This window comes from Camelina sativa, chromosome 9 (genome assembly GCF_000633955.1).
Source record: "Camelina sativa cultivar DH55 chromosome 9, Cs, whole genome shotgun sequence".
Taxonomy (NCBI): Eukaryota; Viridiplantae; Streptophyta; class Magnoliopsida; order Brassicales; family Brassicaceae; genus Camelina; species Camelina sativa.
The window spans coordinates 22876139-22888257 of record NC_025693.1 but is presented as its reverse complement, the minus strand read 5'-3'; the positions used below and the strand labels follow the sequence as shown (position 1 = coordinate 22888257).

Below are 12119 nucleotides of genomic sequence, written 5' to 3'. Positions count from 1 at the left end.
ATATTGTTAGGACTTGTGCCTCATCAATGATAACATATGTTAAAAATGTCGATGTGAATCGAAATTACTGAAAGGCATATATGAATTGTATTGAGTATTCAGGACAGATAAATTTTTAATACTTTTCAACCTTTTTAGATTCTTATATTTGTTTTAAAATTCTTAATCATATCAAACTGGATATACAGTACAGTGCTTGGTGATCATCCACATTTAAAAGACGATGACTTAAATTACCATGACCCAACATGTAAAATAAACAAGGAATTAGATAGTTACCGTGCAGTACATAACAGAAAAATGTTTGTGTAAATTTTATTGTAATTTGTTAGTTATAAAATAATAAGAAATGTTTTCTTTGTTTCACTCTATACATTTTATATAATTTTTTACATTTAATTTATTTAGTATCATACTATATTTTTAATCTGTCTTCGGTACATGATACAATGTTCAAATCCGTGAATTATATAAATTTGGTAAAATCCAAGCGATCATGTTTAGAAATTTCTATTTAACTTTTTGATTTATTTTTTAGTTGTATATACACTATATTAAATAAAATATAACATTTGTGATTTTTTAGATTTTAATAAAATGTCACTACATAAAATAAATTAGATATAATCTTATTATATAAACCTTGAAGACAAAATTACTATTTAACAAGATCATGACACGTGTCAATTATATCATTCAGATGTTTACATATGTCAATTCATTATTAAAAATTTTAAAAACAAAAATGTAAGAATTAAAAATCTAACCTAAAATTTTTTTATATAAAAGTAAATATATAAAATAAAACCTAATTTTATTTAAATTCTAATTATAAGATAAATTATATATATATATACCATAAAATTCAAAATTATAATATTGTTTACTATTTTTAATTTTTAGTTGCTATATTACAAGAAAAATATTACTTTTTATATAAGATAAAAATTAATTGTGAAAATGATACAATTAGTTACTGTTTCTAAGAAAATGTAAATACTCACCTTTACATTAAAAAAAAGATTGTTGAAGTAAAAAAAAAAATAGATCGTCTCATATTTTTTCACCAATCAAATAATTTATTTAAAAGACTGTTATATGATAGGAGTATGTAAGATTAATGTATGCGTTTTTGTAACTATAAAAATGTTAAAGTGAAGAAGCATATAATAGGTTATTTAATGTGTTCATAAAGACAATTTGTTGGTAGTAGTTAAGACTAAAAAGTATGTTTTAACAGTAAAATATATTTGTGTGTACAAATAAACTTTTACTGGTAATTTAGATAGTAGATTAGTAAATGGATATACATTAGTGTAGTATAGCAAAAACAAAACAACTATTTTCTATAACTAAAAGTTTATCTCTTTACTTTTATACATTGTCTTTACTTACGAAAAAAATTAAATATATATTCTTTATAAAATTTAATTTAATTTTAATACTTTTGAACTCATCTACAACTATTTTTTTAACTAAAAAGGTATCTTTATTTTTCAACCAAACAATAAATTAAAAGGAATTTCCTCGGTTAGTTGCCCAAGTCAGAGGGAAGGGGTTTACAAAAGAAATTTCAGAGATAAGAGAATACGAAGCACGGGCAAGATAATCTGCCTTCGAATTTGTCGCATGCGGGATCCAAAAGATGGAAACTAGTGGCAAAAACTCCAGCGAATTAAACTCATCGAATAAGTTGAAGAAGGATGACCAATATTCAGGGAAATGCACCATAGTGGGTAACTCAGCACGTATCCGCTCCATGGCCCACAACAACGCTTCTAACTCTGAATGCAGGGGGAGGGGTTCCGTCTTAGACACTTGGCCCCCAACAACAAGGTTCGCTCCTCACCAACGCAACACCACCAGCCCAATCATGAATGTTCATTGGTTACTTTCCAAAAACCATCAATTTGACAAACCAAAAATATAATACTTTATAGTTTTTACTTTCATAGATTTTACTTACCAAAAATACTTCCTTTATATTCTTTGTTAAATTTTATTTTATTTTAAAAACTCTACATCCGCATATCAGGCGGGTCCTAATCTAGTATTTTATATTTTTAAATATAAATAATGTTATATCTTTATTTTAAAATATATACATCATTATTGAATGATTTAGAGATGCAAATATTTAATTTTAGTTTTATAAATAAAATTAAGTTTCATAATAAGTTATAAATAGTTTGTTATTGTTTCATAAGATTTCTGAAATAATAAATAGAATTTATTAAATAGTTTCAATAAATAATTTCGAAAATATTGTTTATTATTTTATAAACCAATATAAAAATTTCTTTTGTTAGTTATTAAATTAATTAAAATGTAATGACATTTTGTAATATACAACATGATAGTAGGGTTAAACTTCTAACAACATTGCCTAAATAAATATAGAGATACATTTTTTCAAAAAATACACTATATAATAACATTGATCGATTCTGCAACAATTTTCCACGAAATTGTGACGACATCCACAATTATCTCTTTGGAATTTCTGACTAAAATTTTTGTCGAACTTTACTACATGAAATAACAACTTTTGTAAAATGAAGGTAATATACGTTATAACCCGTATATATATCTATATGTAGTTTTATTATTTTTGTCAAAAAAATTGCTTTTACTTTAACATTGCAAAGAAATCATATACATGAAAGTAAGGTTTTGGTCTTTTTTTATTGGTTGATTTTTATTTAATACTTTTTTTTTTGCTTTCTAATTGTTTAATTGCTTTAGACAATATTTAAGACCTAATTAACATAATACATTTAATTCACATATTAAAATAAAATTATAACTGAAAAGAAAATAAATTATGCATTAATTATATTCTACCACTCAATTTTATTCAAACACAATAAATAATATTTGTAACTCCAATAATTCTAAATGCAACTTCTATCAATTTTTATCATATAAATAAGCATTGCCTCATTCTCTCATATTGGCATATTTTTTACTTTCTCATTTTCACATTTTCACATTCTCTCATTCTCTTCTACTTCTCTCATTCTCTTCCACAATATCTCAAATCATTTTTTGTTTTTTTTGTTTTCAATTTCTTATTTTTGTTGTATGGGTTACAAAAAAACAAATGAAATATCATTGTAAAATTTTAATTTTAGAGACTACATGATATATATATATATATATATATATATTTTACATTGTTCTTGTTTTTAAAGATTCATCTTCATTATCTAATTTGGATTTATCATCTTATAAGTAATCATTCTCTCCTCCTATCTCACCAATATCAAATGTTGTTATATCTAATATGTGTTGTAAGAGTTTTGATTCTATATTTTAATTTAGAAAGTATTATATATAATTAACATTGTTTTCAATTTTTATTTTCTTTATATAAAAATAAAATATTTCTTTTATATTTCTTGTCTTTCTAATGTATTCATATTTATTTTTAAAATTTTCATTGCTAAATTTAAATTCACATATGTTAGTTTTAACAAAAAATTAAGTTTATTTGAGAATATGTTTTAAAAGGTTTATCTTCATTGTCTTTTTTAGATTAACATCTTATAAGTCATTATTTTCCATACTTTTACAATATTCACCACACAATAAAGTCATGAAGTTGAAAAAATCCATCTCTAATTATCTATTATGTACTCTGGTTATCTCACATATTCATGTATCTTTTTTAATAATTTAGAATGATCAATATAATTATCCATTTATAGAGTCTATTTTATTTTGTAAAGTCTCTTTTGTTTTGTGATCCAATAGATAAATATGTAAAGATCAATATAATATTTATATTATTTAAGATTTGAGATTTTTGAAAACAAAAAGAACTTAATTATCAAAAAATTGGTTTTCTTGATTTAAGCAAAATAAAAAAAAAATTCAAAAAAAATCATGTTTAACTGGAAGTGAAATATAGAAAATAATATAATTACTAAAATACCATTTAACTAAATCCTCTAAATATGAAACTATTTGCATGAAATCTAGCACTATAAATTAAATTGATGAGTGAAAAAAAAAAAGGATTGAAGTTATTCTTGAGGTTTTAAAAAATCTTTAGATTGAAGTTCATGTAATTTTTTAAGAAAACTAATTTAGTTTGTTACTTCAAAGGTAATATTTTCAATTTGGAATATTATGTGTGAGTGTTGAGTTTATATTAACAAAACAATTAAAAAGTGTAAGTTTAAATTTTGATTGAACCACTTGGTATTCCTTTTCTTTTTAAGTCAAAAATAAATTAAAATATTTATTTAAAATTAACCCATTTTTAAAGGCATGTTACTCCATTTAACTCTACATTAAACTCAAATGTAAATCCTACCAAATAATTTTACATTCATTCCTCCAACTAATATATTTATCTTTGAGAATTTCTTACTAATGCCCCTTCTTTGATACCCCTTTTTAATAATACCCCCTCTGATGATCATTTTTAATTATACTCTTCCTTTATTTTTTAAAGACATTTTTGCCCTTGTTTTATAATTATACCGACAATCTTATTCTACCTTCTCCGTCGTCGATTTCTCCGTCGTCGACCTTCTTCGTCTTCGTCTTCGTCTCTTCTTCTCCGGAGACATCTCTCCTTCTCCGGTCGGATCTCTCCTCCGCCGTGATCACTGTTTCTTCCATCGTCTTCGTCTTCGTCTCTTCTTCTCCGGAGACATCTCTCCTTCTCCGGTCGGATCTCTCCTCCGCCGTTATCACTGTTTCTCCCGTCGTCTTAGTTCTCTCTTTTAGTTTGTCGTCTCTTCTACCCCATTCGTGTAAGTGTTTCTCCCATCATATTGAGCAATTGAATTTTTAGGTCTTATAAAGCAAATCTCTCCTCCGCCGTTATAAATTGAATTTTTTTAGGTCTTAATCACTTGCTCTTTTAGATCTGTTCGTGATAATAAAGTCTTTTTCTCCCATCGTGTAAGCTTGTTTCTGTATTTTTGTTTTGATTTCAATTTCAATTTTGTGTTAGCTATTAGATTGTTGTTTCGATTTCAAATTTGATGTCAGAATTTTTTTAGGTCTTAACACTTGCTCTTTTAGATCTGTTCGTGATAATAATGTCCTTTATTAGATCTTTGGACATCTACTGTTATTCTTTGATATAGTTGTTCGGATCTCTCTTCTTTTAATGTAGTTTTATTGGTTTGTTTTCTCAGGATTTGTTTGGGTGTACAAATGATTGAATTGTATTCAGTATGTGGTTTGTGGAAGTTGAACAACAACATTCATTGGGAATTTGAGATTGATAATGAAAGGGGAGCTTCTTTGATTAACATTGATGAGAATACTAGATTTAGTGAGTTGGTAAAAATTCTATTAGAAGATTTTGACATTGATATTCAGGCACAATGTTTAAAGCTTAGTTATTCATTGCCTGCTAAGTCTTCTACTATAGGTAGTATTCCTATCTTTATTAGAAATGATAGGCAGCTTGAAGCTTTTAAACTCAAATATGCACAAAGTGGAGGAGTTCTTCATCTATGTGTTACTGTTGAGGATTTTTGTGAGATTGTAGAGCAGGTATTTTTAGTAAACTCATTCTCTTGTTCTTTCTAATATTGTTTTAGAAAAGTAACTGATTTGAGGAATGTTTCTTTATCAGGGTCAACCTAGCTCTACTCCTTTTATTGAGAGTGTTACTGCTGTTACTCAGGTAACTTTCTACTTTAGAATTTTAAATTATTTATTGCTTACAAAACCTTATAAAATTCTTTGAAAACACTTGTAAAACGTTTTAAATACTTTACAAATCCTTTCAGGATCAAACAAGCTCAAATCTGTTAGTTGGGAATGCTATTGATGTTTATACTCATACTCAGGTAATTTACTGCCTTTTCAACCCGTTTTAAAAACCTTTGAAAACAGTTGTAAACCTTATTAAAAACTGTAAACCTTATTAGATCCTCTGAAATCACTTGTAAAACCTTTTAAAAAACCATTGATTTGTACTTTCAGGGTCAACCAATACCAAATCCATATGTCGAGAGTGATCCTCCTGCTGCTTCTTAAAGTCAATATACTGGCACTTCTGATGATTTTACTGCTACTCATACTCAGGTAACTTACATTTAAACACTTTAAAAAACCTTTTGAAAACGGTTGTAAACCTTATTAAATCATTTGAAATAACTTGTAAAACCTTTTTAATAACTTTTAAAACCTTTTAAAAAACCATTGATTTGTAATTTCAGGGTCAACCAATACCAAATCCATATGTCGAGGGTGTTCCTCGTTTTTATTGTTCTCTTGTTGCTTCCTCAAGTCAATATACTGGCAATTCTAATGATTTTACTTCTACTCATACTCAGATAACTTACATTTAAACACTTTAAAAAACCTTTTCAAAATGGTTGTAAACCTTATTAAATCCTTTAAAATAACTTGTAAAATCTTTTAAATAACTTGTAAAACCTTTTAAAAACCATTGATTTGTACTTTCAGGGTCAACCAATACCAAATCCATATGTCGAGGGTGTTCCTCGTTTTTATTGTTCTCCTGTTGCTTCTTCAAGTCAATATACTGGCAATTCTGATGATTTTACTTCTACTCATACTAAGGTAACTTACATTTAAACACTTTAAAAAACCTTTTGAAAACGGTTGTAAACCTTATTAAATCCTTTGAAATAACTTGTAAAACCTTATAAATAACTTGTAAATCCTTTTAAATAACTTGTAAAACCTTTTAAAAAACCATTTATTTGTACTTTCAGGATCAACCAATACCAAATTCATATGTCGAGGGTGTTCCTCGTAACATGACAACCTCTGTTGGGTATCCATCTTGTTCTTCACACTCAACTGGTCTAATCGATGTGGATTCACTGTTTTTTGGAAAGTTATTCAAAGACAAAACAGAAATGAGAAGTCAGATGCGGATGTATGCAGTCAAGCATAGTTTTGAGTTTCATACTTTTAAGTCAGACAACAAGAGGTATGTTCTTAAATGTATTGATGAAAAATGTAGTTGGAGGCTACTTGCAACTAAGGCTAAAGCATCAGATAGCTTTGTTGTTCGAAAGTATAGTAGTCAGCACAGCTGTGACTCTGCTTTAAGGAATGTTAATCATCGCCAAGCAACTGCAAGGACTTTGGCTGGTTTGGTTAGTAACCATTTTGCAGGAGGAAAGCTTCCTCTCAGACCCAAACAGCTCATGGAAATTTTTAGGAATGACCATGGAGTTGGTGTCTCGTACTCAAAAGCATGGAGAGCTCAAGAACATGCATCAGAACTTGCTAGGGGTATACCTGCTGATAGTTATGAGGTTTTACCGAGTTGGTTTCACATGATAGAAAAGAAGAATCCAGGTACTATCACTTACATCAAAGCTGATTCTGATAATAAGTTTAGATATGGTTTTCTGGCTTTTGGTGCATCAATTAGAGGTTTTAAGTTGATGAGAAAAGTTATTTCTATTGATGGCGCCCATTTGAAATCAAAATATAAAGGGACTTTGCTTGCTGCATCAGCTCAGGATGGTAATTTTCAGTTGTATCCTATTGCTTTTGCTGTTGTTGATTCTGAGAATGATGCATCATGGGATTGGTTTTTGCGGTGTTTGAAGACTATTATTCCTGATGAAGAGGATCTAGTTTTTGTGTCTGATCGGGCTTCTTCAATTGCAACTGCGCTATCAGTAAATTATGTACATGCTCATCACGGGATCTGCACTTTCCACTTGCAAAAGAACCTGGAAACACGATTTAGAGCTTCGGCTTCTCTTCTTCCAGTTGTTCATGATGCTTCAAGAGCTTACACTCAGTATGATTTTGATTATTTGTTCACTCAAATTTCCAATGGTGATCCGGATCTTGGAGAATATCTTTGGCAAGCTGATATTAGGAAATGGTCACGTGCATATTCTCCTTCAAACCGGTACAACATTATGACATCTAATTGTGCCGAGTCCATTAACTCCAGGTTAAAAGAGACTCGTGAGTATCCAATTGTCTGCCTGTTTGATACAATCAGGTCTATTTTGACTAGGTGGTTTAATGAACGACGTGAGGAGAGCTGTCGACATCCATATGCTGTTACTACAAAAGTTGGGAATAAGATGAATGAATCTTATAATAATACTACCCGCTGGCTTGAAGTTAGTCAAGTAAATGAAAATATCTTCGAGGTTAAAGCAGCTTTAAAGACATATATGGTGAATTTGGACACAAGGAAATGCACATGCTGTATGTTTGATATTGACAAATTCCCTTGTGCACATGGAATTGCTGCTGCCAAACATGTCAATCTCAATGAAAACATGTTTGTTGATGATTATCATTCCACTGAAAGGTTATAACTCTCTTCTTTAATAAGGTTTTTAAAAGGTTGCTAAAGTAATGGATCCGACAGGTTTTTACAATGTTTTAAAAGGTTTTATAAGTTATTTATAAGGTTTATAAACAGTTTAAAAAAGGTTTTACAAGGTTTTACAAGGTTTTTCAAAGGTTTATCAAAGTTATATTAGTCTTATCTTCCTCTTTTTTATTTTACAGATGGCGTTTAGCATATTCAGAGAGCATTCACCCAGTAGGTGATATGGAGTATTGGGAGATTCCAGAGAGTGTTAGTACTTCTATTCGGCCACCTTCTACTCGTACACCTTCTACTTCCTCTTCTTGAAATGCCCTTGATTTCCACTGTGGTGTTGCAGCAGCAGTAGTGATCCCCACATGATTCTCCAGTCTCACTAATCTTTTGTGAGTAAGTTGACATGTTTTAAAATCATGTCAATTTTCCCACTAAAAGATATTCTTTTTTTTTGTTAGTTTGATTCAAGAATGATCCTGCAGCTTCTCTCACACGCTTTTTTTTTATTTTGTTCTCCTTTTTCAACTTGAATAAATCCTTCAATCCATTCCTCCTTAGTCATCCTATAGCCTTGGATTACAAGTTTAACAACTTCATCAAAATCCTTGTCTTCATCATTCGGTGGCATAACCAAATGGCTATATTCATCGGGATTACCGACAATTGTTTACACTTCAAACTGCAAAGATAAATCGATTCATATTATATCTCAAAAGTCTTATACAGATATTGTAAAACCTTTTAAAACCTTTTATAACTCTCGAAATCCCTTGTAAATCCGTTGTAAAGTCTTGTAAACTAGTTTAAAACACATTGTAAATCAAAATTACGTTACTAACATTTTTTTAAAAGAGTTTACAATGTGTTTTAAAACTATTGGAAAACAAAAACGAAAGTTCTAGAGAAGTATTAGTACCTTGCAAGACTCAAGAACAAATTTTATTTCATTGAATTTTGGGGAAGATGTCTTTCGCCATTGCAAGATCAGTGGGAGATGTTAATTTTGGCTTGAAATGCTTTCCCTAACACCAAAATGTTCCCCTAGCTAGCGAACTGAAGATAACAACCAGATTTGGATTGCATATGGAAAGCCAGCCATTCCATACTGTCTCTTTGCCAACATTCCCACATTCATTTGTTTCACATCTCTCACTAATGATTCGTAAGCAATTTCACCCCAAGGATACTTGCAGTAATTCTCAAAACTACAGGCTCTCAGCAAATTCTTTAAGGGAATTTGAACTACTGGATTTTGAGCTATCAATATCCCCTCCACTAGTAACAAAGCACCTAATCTAATTATTTCCTCAGGTTTCATGTCTTTTCCTTTAACTTTCAAAGTATCAAGAAGACGTTTGCAGGTCATTTTATCATTCATCCACAAATCTTTTTTCGATGTAACAGTACCTGATGGAACAGTGCCTACGGGAAGGCCTGTTGTAATGACGAATTCCCTTAGCGAAAATCGCATAGGTTGATCATCAAATGCAAACCAGAGCTCGTTTTTCGCAGACAAAATCCTCCTCTGTAGTAAGTGGTGGACCAGTTGACTCGAGAAGTTGATATTTTCCCGATTAACAAATTTCATAATTGGACACAAGAAAGACTTCTCTAACTGCTGAAACTCTTTTTTTTTTAATGCATCCTTTACAGTCGCCAAAACAGCTTCCTCTGAAAAATATTTAGTAACTCTCTTTAATGTATCTCCCTCTGTGCCTGGCGTGATTAATCTTTTTGGGAAGCACAGTTTCTTCGCAGAATCTTCAAAAATACTCATATCACAAAACCTGTCAACATTGTTTACAGAGAACATATTTATGGCATGCACCCAAGATCCCTTATAAATCCTATTTTAAAACCAATATAAAACCTTTTAAATACATTGATAAATTTCTAATCTTCGTATTCCGAGTTCACCAAAACATCATAAAAATTCATATTGAAATAGAAATTGAAGTCAAAATTAAATTTCAAACCAAACTTACAAATGGGAGAAGAAGAGACGACAAATTCGAATAGAGGACTGAGAGGAAAAACGAGGGAGTAGAAGAGTCTGTAATTCGACAAAGAAAATGGCAATTTGAAGTCCTCGCGTACCCAATCAGCCGACTCCTACTTTCAATCCGACGACTTTGTGTCTGCAATCCGACAAAATCGAGAACCCAATTTAAGCAAATACATTTGAGTGAATTTCGCGACTTTCAACATCCCAGACGGAAAACTGTACTTTTTGAAAGAGGAACCCTTGACTTTTAGGGACAACTGATACAGGGGGGAGGGGGGTTTATATTTTACTATTGGGCCTAGGCCTAGGGCTTTCACCCTTATTATACAAAAACATTGTAAAATCTTTTAAAATATAAATTACGTTTTATAGTATTAAAACCATTTAAAGGTTTTACATGCGTTTTAAAACGGATTTTAAAAGGTTTAAAAGGGTTTTGTTTTGGGTATTTCAATGAATTTAAAGGATTTACAATTGTTTTAAAACGTATTTTAAAAGGATTAAAAGGGTTTTTTTGGGTATTTCAATAAATTTTATAGGATTTACAAGAGTTTTAAATTATTTTTAAAAAGATTCGGAAATGATAAACAACGTTTTAAACTTCATTGTAAATACGTAAACTTAAACGAAGTATATATATAAAAGGAGTAACTTAACATTTTTTTAGAATAGTGTCACAGTAAAAACACTAAAATATTGTTCTTGATGCAATAAGCTAAAGCACTATTCATGCGATCACGTTCATATACCAGCAAAATGCAAACTTCCATTATCCTAGTAATTTTGTAATTCTGCAAAGATAATATAATTGATGTTAGAACCATTTAAAACCAGTTTAAATAACCATGTAAAAACCTACACTGACCTGCAAAGATGTCAACCGCCATTTTCTTCCGTAAATCACCAATTGACTTATTTGAAAGATTGCCATGTGTTGTTATGCTCATAGCCAAACACTCGATTGTCTTTAGCATGAAGACACCACTATCTTCAATCTTATCAACCTATCAAGAAAAAACAAAGTGAAGAGTCCACAGTATTTACAGAGACCATATCAAAAAACTAGAAAACAAGCTCAACAGTATTTACTTGAGGTATGCAATTTATAATACTGATTCTGAACGGAGATTTCTCTGTATCATTTTTCATCCCAAACTTCTTCTGGGCAATATAAGGCATTGCAACAGCATATGCACCCACCTGTTTGTCTTTAATTTTGTTGGTGTAGAAATGCTTGCCCAAGTCGTAGATAATCATCTCCTTCTTCTCCAAATTGATCATCAATGGCATCCAAAGCCTTTCCTTAACCAACATTGGCGCCAGTATTTTGTTTGTAGGTGCTTCCTTGAAGAGTTGACTGAATCCTTCTTCAGGGAACTCATATTCATCTTTGTTGTCAACGAATATTGAGTAATATTCATCAATCTCTCTCAAAAAAGAAGTTTCAGCCAACGTCAATGATTTGCTTTTATAGAAGTGCGGATGACTTTCTTCTCTTCTGCTTAACAACTTCACAACTGTATCAACATGCTAAACAACAACAAAAAACAGATTAGAACAAGTCTTGTTGTCAAATAACTCATATAAATAAGTTCAGACCCGGTCACACATCATCTTGTAAACCAATTTAAACACATTGTAAATCTTTGAAAACGCTTAAAAGACATATTTTAATTCCTTTTAAAACCTTTTAAACCTCTTGTAAACACTTTTAAAAACCCTTTTAAAACTCTTTAAAACCTTTTTAAAACCTTTTTAAAACCCCATGAAACGTTAACAACACATTTGTAAAACCTTAAGCTTTGT

The 12119-nt window shown here is 30.1% G+C and overlaps 1 protein-coding gene across 1 annotated transcript; it reads left to right on the top strand.

Moving 5' to 3' along the window:
- LOC104715606 lies at window positions 5176–8620 on the top strand. The gene is made up of 5 exons (XM_010432998.1): window positions 5176–5520; window positions 5603–5653; window positions 5760–5819; window positions 6714–8290; window positions 8494–8620. The coding sequence occupies exons 1-5, from the start codon at window positions 5176–5178 to the stop codon at window positions 8618–8620; spliced, it is 2160 nt and encodes a 719-aa protein (XP_010431300.1).

Coding starts and splice junctions, on each gene's coding strand:
- LOC104715606 (XM_010432998.1), top strand. CDS start 5,176: ATGATTGAATTGTATTCAGTATGTGGTTTGTGGAAGTTGAACAACAAC. Junction 5,654..5,759: donor GTGTTACTGCTGTTACTCAG/GTAACTTTCTAC, acceptor AAATCCTTTCAG/GATCAAACAAGCTCAAATCT. Junction 5,820..6,713: donor ATGTTTATACTCATACTCAG/GTAATTTACTGC, acceptor TTGTACTTTCAG/GATCAACCAATACCAAATTC.